At 51.2% G+C, this 21,332-nt stretch overlaps 1 protein-coding gene across 4 annotated transcripts in view; it reads right to left on the bottom strand.

Annotated features, from left to right (window-relative positions):
* The window catches only part of IGSF21 (immunoglobin superfamily member 21), a 248,190-nt gene that overhangs the window by 2,440 nt on the left and 224,418 nt on the right, over positions 1 to 21,332 (bottom strand). For 3 of the 4 annotated variants that reach the window (XM_059914883.1, XM_059914866.1, XM_059914892.1), the window contains 5 exons: positions 14,894 to 15,009; positions 11,493 to 11,967; positions 2,212 to 2,297; positions 1,611 to 1,803; positions 1,155 to 1,193 (listed from right to left, as the gene is read on the bottom strand). In XM_059914883.1, the coding sequence (XP_059770866.1) occupies positions 1,155 to 1,193; positions 1,611 to 1,803; positions 2,212 to 2,297; positions 11,493 to 11,967; positions 14,894 to 15,009 (909 nt within the window). Of the gene's footprint in view, positions 1 to 228; positions 460 to 1,154; positions 1,194 to 1,610; positions 1,804 to 2,211; positions 2,298 to 11,492; positions 11,968 to 14,893; positions 15,010 to 21,332 lie in introns of those variants that run through there. The other variant, XM_059914875.1, reaches the window with a different exon arrangement.

Genomic DNA, 21,332 nt, shown 5'->3' with positions numbered 1-21,332 from the left:
TATTACACTTGGCCCTGAGGGAACTTGAATTTCCTGAGTAGAGTCCCTGGCCACTTCCCACAACTGGATTTGTGTGAAACAAGGAGCTGCCCCTCCACCCCTCCTCCAGGGAACAGCATGCCCTCCGTGTCCTTCATCACCCTCCTCAGTGCCCGTCCCAAGGCTGCATGTCCGGAGGTGCCCAGTTGCTGCTATAGAACAGGAAGAATACAGAGCCACAGACTGAGGTGGGGAAAAGTGTTCTGTTTTAATTAAACTGACCAAAGAAGCCAAGACATGGACAGAAAGAGACTAAGAACAAGACTGGAAATAGTTTAGAAAAGAAATGAAAACCAATTGCAGAGATGTCAGTGCCAGATGGAATGGAGGGAGCGGGGCTGAGCCTTCACGTCAGCTCCAGGACCACTGTCAGGGCGAGCACCAAGGTGAGCCGGATGCCAGCAGGGCCAGACGTGGAACCTGTGCAGGGAGCAGCGTCAGGGCCTGTGACCCACCCACTTTGCTTTCTGGGGGGGCACGGGTGTGTGTGGAGCCTGGGGACCGCAGAGCTTTGAAGGGCCCCGGCCAAGAGTCTGGACTTCAGTGTTGGGATGGGTTGGGTTCAAATCGTAGCTCTGCTATCTGTCCCACCTGATTGTGCGTGATCTCTTCCCTGTCCCAGGCCTGCTGGGTGGAGGTCAGGCTCCCTGGTGGCCATCAGGACGCTGCGGTGGGGATTAGGAGTGGGGGGCCTCCATCATGAACTGTGAGATTGGCTCACTGTGGGAAAGGGAGGGCTGGCAGGCCTGGGAAGAGTGTCTGTGTCCCATGGGGTGGTGCCCAGCTCGGGGGCAGCTGAGGGAGGGCAGTATAAAGGGCCCCACCATCCTATGAAGTGGTCAAGGGCCCCAGATCACAACCCCACGGTCAACGCTAGACACATCTTGGGACCATGGCAGCTGAGCTCTCTGAGAGAGACTTGGTCCCTAGAAATCCCTGCCAGCTGCTTAGGGATGCTTAATTGGTTTAGGGCCCACTCCTGACCTTTGACCCAGACTCTGCCCAACTAGAGGTCAGTTATGTGCCTACGGCATGAGGGAGGGGCAAGGTCATACAAAGGGGCTGTTTGGGGGACCAGAGCTTTTAAGCTAGAAGCTCTGAGAGTGGAGACTTACCATTGGAGTCCTCCGTTCCTTTTGGGATATTTGGGTTTTCTGTTGGGAAGAACAGAAAGAGAACTAGAGCGTGGATGGCATTTGGAACTCGGCAAAGGAGGCCCCTCATCCAGCACCCGCTGTGGGTGTCATGTGCACCCTCTCAGGGCAGCCACACAGCCTCTGTGGGCTGGGTGGTATCAGCCCCATTCTACAGATGGAGAAACTGAGGGAGGGGAAACAGTTTGCCCAGCGTTGCCCAGCTGCGAAGTGGTAGATCTGGGATTTGAACCCAGGGTTCTCTAGCTCCAAAGCTGTTATGGTTTTAACCACTGAACTGTTGTGCTTCCCTGTGGGGCACCCTCTCAGGGCAAATTTACGGGACTTGGGCCCCTACTGCTCCCTCCTCCTCGGGAAAGCTCCAGCCCGGGGCCTCCCCGGGTAGCCCTCCCGATCCCCTAGTTGGGCGCAGCGTACCAAACACGATGAGCCGGGTGTGTGTGTCGGTGGAGCCCAGAGGGTTCTGGGCCATGCAGCGGTACATGGAGCCGTTGAGCTCAGCGGGAACCCGCTCCAGCACCAGCTCCCTCCCATCAAACTCAGTGCTGCCATCCAGGAGGCGGCTCCCGACCCGCGTCCATGTGAACATGGGCTCTGGGAAGACTTCGTTCTGTTGGCCAGAGCAGGAGAGAGTCGGGTCACAGGAGGGACCATTCTGCCAGAGCAGGAAGGGGCCAGAGGCATGGCCTGGCCAGGGTGGGTGACACATTTTCATCTGATGGGTTGGGACTGGCTGCCCAGACCCCAGGAAGGAAAGGACTCTAGGGCTGGAAAGTATGTCAAGATCCATGTGCCATGTCTGCTCTAAGTTGTAGGTGGGCGAGCAAATCCACGCGTGCACCCCGTGCCATTCCTCGTGGAAGCCAATTCTGCCATTACACAGATTAGGAGACTGAGACCAGCTGGCTGTGCTGGAGGTCAAGGGGAGGGTCTCAGAGCATGCTGCCAGGAATGCTGGTGCCCCGCTGGTGCCTGATGACCTCCCGCCACCCTTGCAGATGCTCAGAGAGAGGCTGACCTGAAATCCATGGACCAGAATCCTCACTGTGTCCCCGACCCGGGCTCTGCTGGGCGTCATCATGATTTTGGGTCCTTTGGGGGCAACTATAGGGAGAGGAAGGCCAGGTCAGAGAGGTGTGTGTCTGTGCGGGGGAGAGGAGACTAAGCAAAGAAAAGAGGTGCTGGGGGAAAGGGAGAGAAAGCTTCCATCCAGATCATTCACTGATGCCTGCATTCATTCATACACGTTTCCCGAGCCCTGGCTGGGACCTGGGGATTTAATGGTGTACAGAGTACAATCCCTGTCCTTGTGGGGTTCACTCTCAGTGGGGTCAAAGGACAAGCACAAACCGTTGTAACAAGGGGTCAGATCGGAGAAGCCCAGGGGACAGTGGAGTCAGGGACACCCAAGGGAGGTGCCACCTGGGAGACGACTCAGCAGCTAACAGGGAGAAACCTGCTCCAGCAGCCAGTTCTACTCAAAACACCCACACTCCTACCTGCACTAAACCCTTGTGAGGTGGGGTCCTGCCATTATCATCCCCATTGTATAGCTGAGTTAACTGAGGCTCAGAGAGGGGAAGTAACTTGCCAAAGTTCACGCAGTGAAGAAGAACTGGGATGAAATTTCTGGTCTCATTACTCCTACTCCAGAGAGCCTTCTACCAGGTTAATATGCCCAGTGGGGTTTTTCTGGAATCTCTGGGTTGGAGGTGAGTGGAAGGTGGCAAAATGTGGGGGGAACCATCTCCCTCCTTGGGCCTGGCCTGTGTCCTCCCTGCCTCTCTTCCTCACCTGCTTGTATCACTTCTTTCAAGCCCCTTAACTTCTCTGAACGTGGGAGACAAGATGCCCAAGGGTGTTGCCCTCCTATGAACCAGAGAATATCGGGGATGGAAGAGCCCCTGGGATCACTGAGTCCATGCTCTCAGGTTTCAAATTGGGAAACTGAGGCCCAGGGGTAACGAAGAGGCTTATCCAAGGTCACCCACGGAGCCAGTTTCTCCTGTCCCATGACTTTTGTGCCAGGCTTCTTTCTGCCAGATCCATTCATCACTCATTCATTCATTTAACAAGTAATTATTGAGCCAACTGTGTGGCAGGCTTTGGGGCAGGGCTGGGGACGCAGTGGTGATGGAGACACATGCCTGCCGACACACAGCTTACACTTTAGTTGAGGAGACATTTGATACACAAATAAGTACATGAATAAAAAACTACTGGAGAGCCATGGCATTGTGTGGAGAATTGGACAAGTGGGGAGTGATGGTCTGAGTGTCTCTTCCAACGAGCTGACATTTCAGCTGAGATGAAGCTCCTGAAAAGGGTTCCACGTGGAGGGAACAGCCAGGGCGTGGCGCTGAGGTGGAAGGTCAGGGGTGATGGGGGTGGGGACGGGGCCAGACCCCATAGAGCTTCCTGGGCCAGGGGAAAGCGATAGGGTTTGGATCAGAGTGCCATGCTCTGTGCCACTCTCTTTGGACATCTTCCAGGGGTGGCAGCAGGAGAAAAGCTTTGTCCCCAGGCCCTGGGGCTGGCCTGGGTTCTCCCCATCTGCCCCACCTGCTACCCGAGCCTCTCCTTCCCACTCAGAGCTCTCAGAGCAGAAATCAGAGCAGCTGGCAGATGTGGGTGATTTCCTAGGCACTGCCAACCAATTTCACTCTCTGAGAATGAAACCAAAGGACTATTAATTAAACCACAAGCAAGACACCTTAAGGACCGTGTGGGGCGGAGGGAGGCATCAGCAGGAAAAGCCGGGCCTGTGCGAGGGGAGGGAATGGCAGGGAAGGCGCGGGCAGCTTCCGCTGCTGCGTCCACCCACTTAAGAAAGGAGTCTAGTCTATGTGCCCCTGGACCAGTCACTTCCCCTGGCTTTTCCCAAACACAGGGTGGGAACAGCCAAGGCAACCCTTGCCCATCCACCACACTGGGTCGTTAGGAATATTGGGAGATGGTGGGTTTAAGGGCTAACATTTGTCCAGAGCATCCAAAGTGCCAGGCACTCTGTGACACACTTTATGCACGACCTCATTTACACTTCCAACCTCTTGAGATTGTCCCCATAAGGCAATGAAGGCTTGGGGAAGTCAAGTAACTTTCTCATCTTTTTAATGAACATTCAAGTGCTGTCAAGGTCCCTTTGCAGGTGAGAAGCGCTGCATAGGGCCGTCTGGCCCTGGGTTATTCTGTCTCCTCTTCTTGTCCTGCTGCGATGGCACTGTCCTGCTGCAGCCAGCAGGGGGCGTGGAAGGGCATCCCTGTCCCGGAGAAGCGTGAGCCGGAGGACCAGAGCAGACAACTTCCTCTCCTAGGTCAGATTCCTAACTGTCTCCGTTTCTAAAGGTCCCGCCCACCCCCTTCAGGCCACGCCTGGGTCTCCTGGCCCCAAAGGGAGGGAACTCACATTTATCAGGTGCCTGACATGTGCTAGACCTCATTCTAGGACTGTCTCACCCATCTTGGTGCTTACGAGGCAGGTTGCCATGAAACCCATTTTGCAGGCTGTAAAACTGGCTCCCAGGAGGGCAGTGACTTGCCCGAGGTCACACAGCAAAGAAGTGGTAGGGGCGGGACCTGAAGTTACATAGGTCTTTAGAGCGAAGCTTGGAACCCAGGGGTGGAGGAGGGGGAAAGCTGGATGCCTTCTTCCACGTGGGCAGCCAGACCCCTTCCCTGCTGCCCTGAGCTGCCAGGTCCAGAGGCTCCTGTGTGGAGCTGACCCTGAGAGGCAGAGGGTGGGTAGGCAAGGGGTCTGCTCTGCCCTCACTCTTCCAAGCTCAATCCTGGCAGCTGCCGACCGGCAAGAGCCTTGGTGGCAGGTGGCCCCTCTGACTCCTGCCCTCACTGCTGCATCAAGATGCTTCTGGAAGCCAGGCCAGCTGGTATCACCCGCACGCTTCCACCATGTGCTGACACCCATTAGCAGCTCCTGGCAGTCAAGTCCTGGCCCCTCTCTCCTGCCCCTAGAACACATCACTGAAGGTACCTGAAGGAAGGTTCTCAGCCCCTGGGACTTCCCTCCCCTCAACCCCTGGACATATGGGAAGAGTGGGAGTCAGGAGACCCAGGATTGAGGCCTGTCTTCTACTCTCCAGTTACGGGACTTGGATGAGTCAATTCAACTTGTTGGGCCTCAATTTTCTCACCTGTAAATGGGGAGAATAGACTGCTATCCTACTATTTGAGGAGTTGCTCTGAAAATGACAATGGGGGAGAGATATGAGATGGAAATGTGAAATGTGAAGTGGTGTGCATCTGTTCAGGGACGTACAAAAAATCCTGATTATTTAACTGCTCTCTTTACTCTCCTTAGCATTTTGCTGCAAGGAGAGCCTTGTGAAATCTCACGGAAAGCTCCTCTAGGCGTCCCACCACAGGAATTCTAGGTGTTCACTAAGACAACCACTCACTCATCTACCCACTCACCCACCCACTCACCAACCCACTTATTCATCCATCCATGCATCCATTCGTTCATCCAACCAAGCATTCATTCTATCCATCCATTCATCACTCTATCATATTATTCATCCCTCCATCGTATCATCATCCATCCATCCATCCATCCATCCATCCATCCATCCATCCATCCAAGCATTTGTTCTATCCATTCATCTATCATTCCATCATATTATTCATCCCTCCACCATATCATCCATCCATCCATTTATCCATCCATATACCTACCCATAGACCTACTAATCTACTCACGCACACATTCATTCATCTACTCTAACCATCTAGTTCTTTATGCCTAATCTGTGTCGATCACTATGCAGGGCAATGTTGGGGAAACAATAATGAATAACAACAGTAGCTTATATTTACTGAGTACTTACTCTGTCACTATGCTAAGCACTTTGTATGCACACCTTGTTTAATCTTCACAACAACTCAGAAAAGTATTAACTAATTGATTATTAGGGAAGTTTATTAAGTCATATGTTACAGATTGTGCTGAGCCCTGCACCATGTGAAAAAGGCAGGTAAAGACCCTGCCCACTGCCCACGTGCAACTTAAATTCTAGTGGAAGATCCAGGCAATAAGAAAATATATCATATACTTGCACGTGGAGCTAAACGCAATGCCAGAAAGCAAAGCAAGGTAAGGAATTGATGGGGCCAGGAGGAGGAGGCTGAAATATGGTGTTCAAGGAAGGAGCCTCTGAGTAGAAGATTTGAGCAGAGATATGATGAAGGAGGGATTGAGAATACCTGGGGTAAGATTAATCTAGGCGGAAAGGAAGGACAGTGCAAAGTCACAGAGGTGGGTCTGAGCTGGGCATATTCAAGGAAGAGTAAGGAGAAGCCTGTGGCTGGAGCAGATGGGGCAGAGACGAGTGTGAAAGATGAGCACGTGGGGAGGTGATTTTAGATGTGATGGCAGTCTAGAGGATTATTTTGTTTTGTTTTGACTTTCATATGTTTTTAAATTGTGAGGAAACTCACATAAGGGGAATGCACTGTTCTTAAGAACACAATTTGACAAATCTTCATAAATGTGAACATCTATGTAACCACTGTCCCAACCAAATTTGAGAACATTCCCATCCCTCCAAAGTTCCCGTGATGCCTCCTTCCAGTCAATTTCCACCCTCCACAGGTAGACATTGTTCCACTTTCTATCCTCAGAGGTTTGTTTCATGTTCTAGGAGTTCATATAAATGGAAGCGTGCAGTTTGTACTCTTCTGCCTGACTACTCTCACTCAGCACAATGTTTCTGAGCTTCATTCACGTTGTTGGTGTATTAGGAGTTCATTCATCTGTATTGATGAGAAGTGGTTCATTATATGAATATATCACAGATTTGTTCATCCATTTTCCTAGTTACGGACATTTGGGTTTTTTACAGTTGTTGTTGTTGTTGTTATGGGTAAAGCTACTTTGAACATTCAGGTCTTTGTGGACGTATGTTTTCATTTCTCTTGAGTAGATACTTAGGAGTGAAATTGCTGGGTCATAGAGTAGGGAGGGGTATTTTTATCTTTGTTAAGAAACTACTAGTTTTCCAAAGCAGTAGTACTGTTTTATACTCCCAGACCTTTATGAGGGTTCTTATTGTTCTACCACTTTGCCAACATTTGGTGTTGTCCGTCTTTCCCATGTTAGGCATTTTAGTGGTTGTGAAATGGTATCTCACTGAGGTTTTAGTCTTCATTTCCCTAATGATGTTATATATCTTTTTATATGCTGATTAGCCATTTGTATATCCTCTCTTTAAAATTTGAGTTATCATTATTGATCTGTAGTAGTTCCTTATATATTCTGGATACAAATCCCTCATCATATATCTGTACTGAGAGTATTTTCTCTGTTTGTAGTTTGCTTTTCCATTTCACCACATTTCACTTTCTTAAAAGTATCTTCTTAGAAGCAGAAGATTTGAATTTTGATTAAGTCCAATTCACCAATTTTCAAATTTGCATTTAGTGCTTTTTGTGACTCTTTAAGAAATCCTTGCCTACCTCATTGTCACAAAGATATATTCCTGTGTTTTGCTCTAGAAGTTTTATGATGCTGGGTTTTACTTTGAGGTCTGTGATTCATCTCAGGTTAATTCTTGTGTGTGTGTGTGTGTGTGTGTGTGTGTGTGTGTGGTAGGGGTCAGGTTCATTTCCTCCTTAAGTGTATCCAGTAGTTCCAGGGCCATGTGTTAAGAAGCGTTCTCTTTTCCCGTCGAACAGCCTAGGGACATTTATCAAAAATCAACTGACTATATGTGGGTCTATTTCTGGGCTCTTTTTTTGTTCTATCAATCTGTCTACCATTGGAGGGTTTTGGGTGGGTGTGTATGTGGATTTATATTTTAGATCAATCAGAGTGGAGAACAGAAATGCACACAAGTGGAAGCAGAAAGGCCAGTTTTGGGGCTACTGTAATAATCCAGTGTGAACTGCTGGTGCTTAGACTGGGTGGTCGGAGAGGAAACCATGAGACAGGGTAGATGTGGGATATATTCTGAGGTTGAGCTGCCAGGGCTTAAGAATGGCTTGGCTGTTGGGTAGGAGAAAAGAGGGGGATAGTGGGTGACTCCAAGGGTTCTGTCTTGATCAATGGGAAGAATGTAGTTGCTGTCTACTGAGATGGGCTCTAGGATCACCAGGCGTCTGTCTTCTTAGGGGCAGTGGCATCTGAGCTGGGGAGGGCATCCCTGGCGGCGGGAACAGGAGAAGCAAAGGGTCATCACAGGGAGGCACGCCCCAACCCTTGTTGGCCTAACTTTTAAAGTCCTGACCAGATGACTGGATTCTGTGCCCCGGGGTCATCTCATGCAGCCCTCTGTCTCACCCCCATGGCCAGAGTGCAGGGTGCCTTGATTGTGTGAAGTGCAAGCACTCACTCAGGACCCCTCTGGTTCACACCACTCTCCACCGGCTACACCCACTGGCTCCATGGGTCCTCACCGCAGCCTCACCGGATGGGCAGTAGAGCACAGTGGTTAGGAGCGTGGCCTCTGGGGTCAGACCTGGCTGGGTGACCTGAGGAGGGTTGCTCTAAGCTTGGGTTCCCTTACTTATAAAATGGGGATAAAGATGGCATCTCTCAGCTGCCTGATAGGGTCATTGCAAGGAGATCTTGGAGAAAAGCATCTTGCATAGAGCCCGGCTGCCAGCACATGCTCCAAACACTTACGAGGTTACTATCATTCCCCCACTCAACAGGTCAGAGAACAAGGCTCAGAGACCTAAGGGGCTTGAGATCTCACCAACTGACAGCAGCTGGGGTAAGACGGGAAGCCAGCCTGGGGGTCTCTTCACTCACCCACCCAATTTGGCCCCTTCGCCTGGGTGGCCCTGCTGTGTCCCCCAATTTCCTGTGGGCACACACATATCTGTCACGCCCACTGGCTGTGAGTGGGCCTTTCTCTTGCTCTGATGATGGAGGTTGGGGGTGCACACCAAGGTGGCTCTGGTCAAGGGAACCATCTGGAATCTGGGACAGAGCAGGCAAGTGCTTTACTACGGCTTGGGATAGGGGGTGGCAAGGGGGTGGAACAAGCCAGCGGCAGCACCCCGTCCATCACTGGGAGATGTGAACCGCAAGCTCACCTTTCCAGATGCTCGGAAGTCCTTGTCTGGTCTCGTCTTTCTCATTCTCTGTGGGGGTGGGACAGGGAGCCCTCCCATGGGAAGTCAAGCCTTGGGCAAGAGAGGCTGGGGGCGGCTTTCATGGGCAAGGCATCCCCTTGAAGCGCCGAGGCTGCTCTGCCTCCCAGCCTGGAAGCAGACTGTATCTTGGGGACAGGGAGGTTCAAATGAAAGAAGGAGCTCTGGGAAGGATGGAGGGTCCAGAGAAACTGGGGGCGGGAGTTCTGGCAAGGTGGGAAGGTTGAGAGAGGGGTCTGGGCTGGCTCTGCGTAGGGATCATCCCAGCGCCTGGCACAGGGCCTGGCCATAAGGGGTGCTTGTGAAGTTTCTACGGCATGACGAGCAAATGGTACTCAGGGGGCAGGCACCATGACAACAGATGCCCTGAGGCAGCACAGTGAGTGGAGGCGAAGGGCAAGACACTGGGGCCACACTGCCTGCCTTTGAACCCTCCCCCACTTACCTTGGGCAACTTACTTAACCTCACTGCACCTCAGTTGCCTCATCTGTGATATGGGATACTAATAATGCTGACCTCATTGAGTGACCATGAGGATTACCAACTGGGTAACTGTGTTACCAACTAATTGTGTTCATATGAGAAAAGCAATGGTCCATGGTATATAGTAGGTGTTCAGTAAATGTTAGCCCTTATTATTATTTTCTGTGTGGGCAAGTGGCCTGTGGGAATCAAAGGGCCATTTTCATCACACTTCAGACAACTAACCCCATAGCCAGCAAGGGTGCCCACTCCTGGGGCTGGTAAGTTCAGTGGTTGGCATAGGGGAATTGGAGAAGGCACCAACAGACCTGGCTGGAAATCCCAGTTCTGCTACTTATAAGTTGGTGACTCAGAGAAAGGGACCCCACCAAACTGAGCCTCAGTTTTGCTCACCTGTAAAATGGGACTGCATGGTAAACTGCTTGTGAGGAGTGAATGAGAGAATCCTTGCATATGTTCCTGGCACAGAGTAGGTGTTATATGTACATGAAATCCTTTTCTTGGTGTTTGGTGCAGAGCTGGTGCTGGGTTTTCTGGTGGACTTGCTAAAAACAGAGATGGCCTTTGGACCCCCAGGCACAGGCTGGGGTCTCAACCCTCGTCAGTCATTGCTATCTGTCCTCGGTCATGAGGGGCCTGGGTTAGGGGCTGTGGATGTTTCCATGCAGCTCTTCACCACTGCAGGAGATGCAGGGGACAAGCTCCGGCATCTTGGGCTCTGTGTTGAGCTGCTGGGTACTGAAAACCAAGGTCCAGAGGGTTGTGGGCAAAGAGGGCCAGTACTGGGTCAGTGTGCCCATCTCCCTGCCCCACCCCACCCCACCCCAGTCAATACAAATCCTGGTTCTGAGAACCTCATATTTCTAATAGAGAAGATTCCACATGTCCCGTCTCCCTGCCTTTACTCAGCTGGGAGGAGATGTACAAGGGGAAACAAGGATCTGCTCTGGGGACATGCAGAGTTGGGGCTCCGTGGGAAGAGGAAGCAGGTCCCAGATGGGGATTGGGTTCTCGGGCTGAGCTATCCCTGGGTGTCCAGTGTCCTGGTTGTGCCCACATCCCACATCCCTGAAGATGACAGGGTTTCCATTGTACTTAAAAGTGTAAGCGAGAGCAGTATCCTCCCGCGTCCTGTAAGTTCTCTACCCCAAGCCGGCAAAACTACCTTCAGTAATCCTGACCCTAATCCGACAAGCCTCCGACCCGCCACGCTCATGATCCTTACCCAGTAAGTGTCCCTGCACTCATGGGTCTCTTATTTCAATTGAGAAAACCCCTTTGTCACCTCCTATGTTCCCATCCTTCCCTGGACGTTTCCTGACCTGACTCAGCAACTCTCCCTTATGAGTCCCAACTCCTGTGTCTTCTTCACTCACCCAGCAAAGTTCCCTGGGACTGTCCCGTTCCATCTTCAATCCTGAAAACCTCCCATGTTCCTAACACTGATCTAGCAAAACTTCCGTGACTTCCATATCCTTGATCCTGCTGGACCAAACTCCCCAGACCTCCCTGTAATTTCCCATGTCCTTCAACACAGCTCAGCAAACCTCCCAAATAGCCTGCCTCTGACCTCTGTGCCTAACCCCGACCCCGGCTTGCTCCAACTCCTTCCCATCTCCGTGGTGGCCGGCAGCCCGCCCTATTCCAAGGCTCCCCACCGCCCAGCTCTGCAGGGGCCCTGCAGAGTGGCTTCCATCGAGCCTCACCCAGCGTGACCTCTGCCTGCATGGGCATCGACAGTGCCGGGTGCTTGACCTCACAGCTGAAGAGGGCTTCGTTGTCGATCTGCGGGTTGAGCGTCCAGGTGAGCAGGGCGCGCACCTCCACGGTGCCGTCACTGCCCGGCGTACGGCTGTGGCTCAGGAAGTAGACAGGCTCGGAGCTGTGGACCCAGCGGGGGAACTCGCGGCTCACCACCGTCTCGGGGATGTTCTCGGTGGTTGGCTGGAGGAGGATGCTGGGATCCTGGGTCAGGCTGCGGGAGGGGCGCTCTGTGTAGGAATGCCCGCCCCGGCTCTCAGCGTCCAGCAGGGACAGTGACCTCTGCATCTTGGTGTCATCTAGGTCACGGTGCAGGAGGCCGCGGAAAGGCCTGCTGTCCTGGAGGGGGCCAGAGCTAGCAGCCGGCGGCTCTGACAGGGGCACTGCGTCGATGGGTTCCCCATCTCGTTTGAAATAAACCTGAAATTGCAAGGAGGGTGTGGGAAAAGATTTTGCCCCAATGACATGGATCTCCCAATGGGCTCTCAGAGGAAGTGGCCACAGGGGTCCAATCCTTCAGGAGCCTCCTCCTCCTAGTAGCCTTCCAGATGGACCACTCTCTGTCCCTCTCCCTCCAGCACCCCAAGCGCTCTGAGTCAGCTCGGTTCAATGGGGACACGCAGGCTCGGGTGGCAGAGACTGAGCTGGCGAGCCTCTTTGAGCCTCAGTTTCCTTACTGAGAACACCTACTTCACGAAGGGAATAAGAACACTTACTTCATGAGGCTGTTGGATGCTTAGAAACAGTGTGTGGAAAAAGCACCCTGGACGCGGCCCTGGCAGCCCCCCTGGGCTCCAAGGGCGTGGTCCGTGCCCACCTGGGGAGAGCAGGTGGGTGAGAGCGAAGGTGGAGGAGCACCAGAGATTCAGTGAGATGTCAGGAGGAGGAAAAGATCTGTGTGTGTGTGTGCACATCTTGGAGGTTTTGGAGAGGAAGGCAGGAAACAGGTGTGCGTGTGGGAAGGAGCTAGGTGCAGGATGAGGCGAAAGGCCGCATCTTCTCACTTCCTCCGCTAATAGGGAATTTGAGTTTTGAGAGGCGGCATTTAATTTAATTTGCTGTCTTTTTATTTTGGTACATATGCCAGGGGCCTGTGGGGATTCGGTGTATTTTTTTAAATAAATCGATGGGAGACAGGGAGAGAGGAGGCCAGGAAGCAGCTCTGGGGACGCTGGTGCCAGCGGGGAAAGGGAGATGGAGGAGGCGGGGGAGGACCGGGTGGGGGGAGGGGAATGAAACATGGGATGCGCAGAATCTGTCAGAGTTTATAGCTCCAACGAAGAATCTCTTATGCACATAATAGCCTGCTTTGGGGTTTTTCTTCCTTTCTTTTTTTTTTTTTTTTGAAAAGTGCTTCAAAAGCAGGTTTGTAATTTATGTCAAAGAATTCTTTCAAGTTCTGATATCCCAGGCAAACGTAAGGTGCCTGGAATGTGGGGAGATGAGGACCTTTCAGATATATTTATGTATATTTTTTACAGATATATATTTGAATATTGTACTGCTATGTCTTAAATGGCAGGAACTGGCCAGCTGGAGGAGGAGGGGGTCTTCCTGCAGCCCCAGGGTGGGTGAGGAGACTTTCTTTGTGCCCTGCAGAAAAGGAGTTTTTCTTTGGGGAAAAAGACCAGCTTGTCTCATCTTTGAGAGGGCAGACCTCTTTCTGGGCTCCAAAGGGAAATCTTGGGGCCATGCTCTTCTCTCACCAATTGCTGGCTTTGAAGCTGCTTTTTGGCCTGTGTCCTCAGGACTGTAAAGTGCAGGTGGAGGGAGATGGGCCTCGTCAAAGGTTCATCTCTGCACCCCTGCCTACTGCCCCCCTGTGCCTCTGAGCACCTGCTTACTGCCATGTCTTGGTTCTCTCCACATCTGTCCTGTCCTGGACAGCTGGTCCTGGGGTGGGGCTGGCCCAGTCCCAAGGTCACCCCACTGGACCCTGCCTGTGAGACAGTCAAGGGTCTGGAAGGAGGAGAGCCCCTGCCTCCCCACCTTGAACTCTAATCCCCCTGCCCAAGGCTCCAGCCCCACCCCTAGTGATGTGTGAAACTCACAAGGTCAAGACTCAAAGTATCTTATAAGGTCAAAATTGGCCTTGGGAGCATGTAGCCCATAGGTTCTCAATATGGTTCAGGGAACTCTAAGGGTTCCACAGAGGTGCCTCAGGGACCCATTAGGGCAACTTGCCCTTCCTTCACTTTTAAATGTTTTCAACATGGGGCTTCTGTGTATTTGAATCAGACCAAACAGGTCCTGCTGCTTCTAAAAATGCTGAAAAACTATAATGGTGCCCACGCCCTAAACCTCCTCGAAGAACCTGAGAAGCAGAGGGGAGGTCTTCCTGCTCAGGGTCATTTGGTGCATGTGACATTAGGGGCTAGAACCCGGCTCTCCACATGCTCTCCCATCCTACCCCCGCCCCTTACAGCAGCCATGACAATAACTCGTGAGCTGCACTGACAGACCCCAAAGTGGTTAGGGTGGGTCTAATAAGGAGTTGGCCCAAACAGGGATTTCTCCCTCTTCCCTGCTTCCTTCCTCTCCCTTTTCCTCCCTCCTTCCTACTTGGAGCTGGACTTGGAGCTGGAGGACATGACCTTGAGTCCCAGCTCTGTCAAGAACACAGTGGCGGGCTTCCCTGGTGGCACAGTGGTTGAGAATCTGCCTGCCAAGGCAGGGGACACGGGTTCGAGCCCTGGTCTGGGAGGATCCCACATGCCGCGGAGCAGCTGGGCCCGTGAGCCACAACTACTGAGCCTGCGCATCTGGAGCCTGTGCTCCACAACAAGAGAGGCCGCGATAGTGAGAGGGCCGCGCACCGCGATGAAGAGTGGCCCCCGCTTGCCGCAACTAGAGAAAGCCCTAGCACAGAAACGAAGACCCAACACAGCCAAAAATAAATAAATAAATAAATAAATAAATTTTAAAAAGAAAACATGACTACTAAAAAAAAAAAAAGAACACAGTGGCTGACTCCCTTTACATCTCTTGCCTTCTCCGGACCTCATCTGTCTCCATCCTGTTCAATAACTGGGGTAGCGGTGTGCTTGAGGCTGGGATCCCCTGAAGACCACCCTCACTGTGCAGTTCAAGGATTTCAGGGTCCGGGAGAAGCGGGGGTTCTCAGCACCAGGGGGCTGGGAGCAAGAGGGGCATATGGACACCTGGGTAGGTCAGATGAGTGGACGGGGTCAAACCAAGGCAGACGGGGCAGAGTTAATTTATGCAAGCTGTGGCCTCTCTCCTTCATTCTGCAGAGTTGAGCACTGTGGTGACAGGGGCAGCTGGACGAGCCACGAAGGAGGGGGGCCCGGCGGGGACGAGGAGGGACGACTCCAGGGGTACTCACCATGGGCGCTGGTTTCCCTCCCGACACGACGCAGACCAGCGTGAAGTTCTGGGCTTGGTAGCGGCTGAAGGGGGCTGGCGTGTCAGCGGCCACCACCTCAATGGAGGTGGGAGGAGCTACCCAAAAGAGAAGCACAGGAAGACCAACGCTTAACCGGAAGGTTCGGGAAGAGTTCACTGATTATCTAGGATGGGCCAGGTCCCACACTGGGCATTGAGGGGGGGGGACAAATATTGCACAATTCCAGGGGGTGCAACTGGCAGCAACGACAGTGAGAAGGATGTCCCTACTAGGCATACGGACAAGGCCCTGCCTCACGGGGCTTACAGCCTGGCGCGGAAGACAACCATGAATCAAGTGATCTCACGGTCAACTGTGCTAAGTGCATCAGATACCAGGGGGTAGAACAGGATGTAAAGGGACCCACTCAAGCCTGAGGAAGCGACGCTGTGCTGTGCCTGAGGACGCAAGAGTAGGCAGAGGACAAGTGTGGCAGGTGGAGGGAACAGCATGTGCAAAGGCCTCGTGACAGCTGGCTCAGGGCAGGGGGGATGGAAGGCAGGCTGTGCGGTGGGAGGGCAAGGAAGGGCGGTGTGGTGCCTGCTGGGGCCGGGGAGATGTGCAGGGCACCGCTGCTGGGTCACCGCTTGCAGCGGTGTGCTGGGGCTGGTTCCTACCAGCTCCTGAGAGCCGACTGTGACATTACTGGGAATTTTGTGAACCAGTTCTTAAACTGCTGCTAGATCGAAACAGGCCACGGTGGGCATCTTTACGCCATGGAAATCAGCCACCACTGCAAATCAGGGCTTTCTTATCTGTTTCCTTCCCCTGTCCCCACCCCAGGCCCCCAGAGAGCAGGTTTACCAGCCCACCGCTGGTTGTGAGTTTTTCTTCTTTGTCCTGAGAGCAGGAGGAAGAAGGCTTCAAGCAAGAGCAGAGACATGATCTGAGTTGCATTTTGAAGAGACTGGAAACACAGAGTGCTGTTTAAGCCAGAGAGATGGGTCGCTTAGACCGTGGTGAGGGCAGAGCGGGAGAAGTAGATGACTTTGAGAGATGTTTCGAGCCAAGAGTCTTCCCTCTTTCTTTTTTTTCCCCCCCAAAGTTGGCTTATTTTGACCCCGCTTCCCACCAGCTCCCCTTTCTGCTCTCCTCACCGCCCACCGCTGGCTGCTTTGCCAAAGCCGGTGTTCCCAGGCACCGTGGGTTATTGAGAGGTCAAATGTGGAGCCATCGGGCCCTCCTGGGTCCAAGTCCCAGCGAGGTCACCACCACCTCCATGTCCTTGGGCAAGTTACCAAAACTGTGAGCCTCAGTTCCCCGATTTGCTAAGTGGGATTAATCCTTGGCAGACACATTTGAAGGATGAACCAGCTAATCGATATGAAAGGGCTTAGCACGTGCTAGGAATTCACTAGTCTTATGATTCTTGAGATTATTTCCCCAACTGCCTTGTCATCAGCAGGACAGGAGCCGGAACCTTACAACTTTGCTTAGGAAAGGCTGTCAGTTCTGGCTTCTTGTAGCCTTAGGTCAAGTGCAGTGGGGGACGCAGAGAAAATGAAGAGGGGTGGGCCTTTTCTTCCTGCAAGGGGTTTTCACTCCAGTTAAGTTTAATTAAATCCGACAAACACTTCCTGCCACCTACTAGGTGCGGGCATGGTGCCAGGTGCTCACCACAGGCGCCCAGTGATGAAATGGATACAGCGCCGTCGAGAAGCCCACAGTCTGGCGGGGGCGACAGACGCCTGGCAGCTCTATTTTAAGGTCTAGTGAAACGCAGCCAGGTGTGAACCATTCATCCACTCAGACAGCCACCATGTGCTGTCGCAAGGGAAGCAGAACAAACGGGAAACAATGGGAGAACAATAGATGGAGAACTGTAATTAAGTGTGAGATGGTAGGAAACAGATGGGAAGTGGGGTAAGGAATTCCGAGAGGGGAAAAAATACACCAGAACACTTCAGTTATCCACAAGTCACAGTCTGCAATCTAAATTTTCTAGAACTCACTGAAAGCCTGGATCCCACGGCAAGAACCAACAATGACCAACAGTTAGGAGCCAGGAGCTGTTCCAAGCCCTCAACGTGTGTTAATTCATTTAATCCTCACCATGCGTCTGCATGGGTTTATTTATTCCCATTTTACAGATGGGGAAACTTAAGAGGTGAAGTGACTTTCTGGGGTTCACAGAGTTTGGATTTGAACCCGAGCGCCCTGGCTCCAGGGCTCAAACACTGACACTAAGCTGGAACACTGACGTATCTTTGGAAAGAAGAAAGAAGCTCGTACCTATTAGCACCTTTAGCCCTAAGTGCATATCTTAGCTGCTGGGGATGCTCATTTACCTGACACATCTCAACTCTCATGGATACCTTTAATCCAGATCCTTGGAGGAACTCTTCCCGTGGGTGGCTCTACTTAACTCGGATACCCCAAAGATCAAGGGACCATGCCAATTAGAGCTTAGAATAATTCTCTGTCACTGCTCATGGTGGCTTATGGGTAGGGATAAGTATACCCTCCAAGAATCCTAGGCAGCGGTCCCCAACCATTTTGGCAGCAGGGACCGGTTTTGTGGAAGCCAATTTTTCCTCGGACGGGGTGGGGGGATGGTTCAGGCGGTAATGTGAGTGATGGGGAGTGATGGGGGGCAGACGAAGCTTCGCTCCCTCGCCCACCGCTGTGTGGCCCAGGTCTTAACAGGCAGAGGACCAGTACTGGTCCACGGCCTGGGGGTTGGGGACCTTTGTACTAGAGGCTCAGGGCTAGTCAGGGGGCACCTTTAAAATCACTCATTCCTTCTTTCTTACTTTTACTGAGCAAACAGGAATTAGACACCTAGAGCCTTCCTTATAGGATTGCTTTGAGGAATAATTGAGATGATGTTTACAAGATGCCTAGCACATAGTAAGCCTGCAATACAGTTCAGCAATTTTAATTAATATTATTTGTCTCACTATTATAAAAGAGATAGTGTGGGACAATGGTTAAGAATATGGGCTCTAAATCACACTACCCAGGGTTTAAAGACCAGCTGTACCATTTACCAGCTATGTGACCTTGGGCAAGTTATTTAGCCTCTCTGTACCTCAGTTTCCTTATCTGCAAAGTGGAATTATAGAATACCTGTGAGGATTCAGTAAAGAAGTACCTGAAAGTGTTCTGAAAGTGCATATCAGATGCATTTATCAGCAGAATTTATTAACATTCTTTCTTTGAGGCTCCTTGCTACTGTCTGGGAAAATAAATCATCGTCTTTGCCTTTGGGGCATTCACGGTTTAGTGAGGAGACCAGAAATGCTCTGGACCTGCACTGTCTAATACAGTAGCCGACCACCCCTGTGGCTCTTAAGCACTTGAAATGAGGCTTTTTCAAGTTCGTATGTGCTGTAAGTGTAAAATACACATTGAATCTGGAAGACAATTTTTTAAAAGCGTGTTAAGTATATCATGAATATTTTTATATTGGTTACTTACTGAAATAATACATGGGATACATTGGATTTAACAAATATATTATTCCAATTCATTTTAACTTTTTAAAGCCTTTTCTTAATGTGGTCTTTAGAAAACTTACAACTAAATATATATATATTTCTATTGGAGAGGGCCAGTCTAGACCTTCCATTTTATAGGTAAGCAAACTGAGGTCAGAGAGAGGGAGAGATTTGCCTACAGTCACACCATCACACTGGCACCCATGCCTTCCAAATCCTGACCAGGGTGCTTTGTACAGCACGAGTGCTCCCCCCAACACACACACACACACACACACATGCACGCACACAAACGCACACACACACACATCCCCGTTCTGAAGATCTGCACCCAAGTCACGCACACCGCCCACACAGACCCTGATTGGGAGCTGTGTTCTTGTCCCTCGTTATATTTCTGAGCAGGTGTTAGCAATATGTACAGTTAATCAAGCTCATAAGACAATAACGGATTTCAGTTGTATGGACCATGACACAGCAGAGCTGCTAATATCAGCGTGGACAGCCCAGGCTTCCCACACTCTCCATCAACGTATTCCTCAGTTGCTGTGTCCTAGGAAAATGTCACTCTGCATCTCGCCTCCTGTTGCCCGCTGGAGGGCTCTGAGTGCGGGTGGTCAGGGAGCTGTCTACACCCGGGAGTCCCTGGCTGCCTCGGGATGCTTCACTCCACACATCGTCCTCTCCCCCTTCCTCCTCCCTTCCCTTCCGTTGACTACGTGCAGCACTCTTTCCCCCACAAACTGCTGCTTCTTAGGCTCGTGGTCTAGAACCTTCCCTTACTCTTAGTCTTCCCCATGCCCATCTTCTTCTCTACTTCCATCTCTTCCTCCTTTTCCAGTCCCATTCTCACCTGTGTCCCCACATCCATCCCCATCTCCATCCTTTTCCTTCTCCAACTCCAACTCCATCCCCATCTCCATCCCCACCTCCATCCCCATCTCCATCCATCTTTTTTCTTCTCCACCTCCATCCCCATTCCCTTTTCCATTCCTATTCCCACTTCTATTCCCTTCCCCATCCCTAACTCTGCTCCATCTCTATCCCCATTCCCATCTCAATCCTCATATCTGTCTCCATCGCATCCCTCCTCCAAGCCCAACCCCATCTCCATTCTCATCATCCCCATCCCTGCTACAATCTCTGACCAAGGTCAAAGTGAGCAGCCCCCTTATGACTCTATGCCTGGAATAGATCCCGTGGCCCCAGAAGCAGTATCCAGTCAAAGACAGATGGCCAGCTGCAGTCACAGGTATAAAGGTCCTGGACGAGAATAATCCCAAATTCAAAGCTGGGCTACAGAATGAGCAGTATAGAGCAAGGTCACCTGGCTATGATCCAGGTGGCATATAATGGCAAAGAATCATTAACAAAGACCCCTAGATCTCCAATTTCTCCCCACTCTTCTGAAACAGTACCCAATGCACCCAACATAAGTGCCTCATTCCTGTGGACTCTGAGAGTGTGTCTTTAGGGATGTCTGTGCTAGTGCAACACTCTCCTGGAGCGAGGGTGGGTACCATGTACCTGAAATGACCCTCCTCAGAGACACTGAGCAGGCATATTTGGCCTGGGCAAGGGAGAAATAGTAGTAGTCATAGCAGTAAGACCCTAGACAAAGGCAGAGCTTCAGAATTTACAAACAACTCGTGGACATACCACAGCACTTGTGTAACCCCAGCCGTGTGCGTTAGGAAGAGCCCCTCAGTTCTACAAGTTCACCATCATGGTCAAACAGAGGCCACTGCCATAGAACTCCCCTGAATCCACCGCGCCCAAGTCAAGCCAGTGGACTTCCCAGTTTATTTTTGACTTTGCCTTAAGCAGAGAGAATTGCTGCTAGAAGTTTCTTCGACTGATTTTGTCCAGCATCCGGGAAGGTAAAGCAGCTTCGCATCTGACACGGCCACACAGCACAGCACGCCTCTGTTCCAGGCCATTGGGTGGGGGGGGTGGGGGGGTGGGCAGGAATCGAAGTTATTTTAGACTCTACTGTTAACATCGACACAGTGAGGCAATGGTTGGGTGATTGGTTTTATGAAATTAACTCTGAAATATTGCCTGTTTTTCTCTTGAAAGCAGAACTTTGTTTCAGTCATCGTAACTCACTTTGCAGATAATGTGATGGCTCTTAGCTCTGTAAATCCTCTTGTGGCTTTTGCAATTCAGGAACACAAACCTGTTGTGATATAAACCCCAGCAGATCTGGGTCTAACAGTATCTACTAGAGTTAAATTCTCTCCCCACATGAGGCTCCCCACAACTTCTCCCAGAGAACCAGCTCAAATAGAATCAGGCCAAGGTTCCAGCCCAGGTTCTGTTACCAACATCCCATGGGACCTTGGGCAAATCAACTGACCCACACGGGCATCAGTCTTCCTATCTATAAAATGGGTTCAATAAAACATATCCTGCCAAACTTTCAGCTTCCAAGATTTTGAGAGAAGAAGCAAGTGAGAATACGGACATAAACCTTCTACAAGGATGGTGAAGTAGAAAGGGATTATTTATATTACCTCTTCAATTGCTCTCACTTCTCCCTGGGCTGGGAGGGACATAGAGGGGAAGTTCATCTTCCTCTCAGGGGTGGCCACTGTCTGGAGGAAGCGATAGTCTCTCCTTTTCCTTGGGTACCTTGTGCTAAATTGGTCTTAGCACACTCCTGCTCTGGGTGTCATTTATCAAAGGGCGGTAATCAATTAGATTTTGGAGAGGAGTGGGGGAGGGAAAAGACAAGTTCAAAATTATATTATTTGCAAAAATCCATTCTTTCCTCTCAGCATGCCTGCTCTATTGACTGCCTTCTCTTTCAATCAGCTCCTAGTCATTATACCATATTTAAAAAAAAGAAAGAAAACCACCCTCAATATAAAACTGTTCATGAATATAAATATTCCTCCATGCTTCCTATTTTAATTTCTTTCTTCCTTCCTTCCTTC

This window comes from Balaenoptera ricei, chromosome 1, assembly GCF_028023285.1.
Source record: "Balaenoptera ricei isolate mBalRic1 chromosome 1, mBalRic1.hap2, whole genome shotgun sequence".
NCBI lineage: Eukaryota > Metazoa > Chordata > Mammalia > Artiodactyla > Balaenopteridae > Balaenoptera > Balaenoptera ricei.
This window is presented reverse-complemented; position numbering and strand designations above follow the sequence as displayed.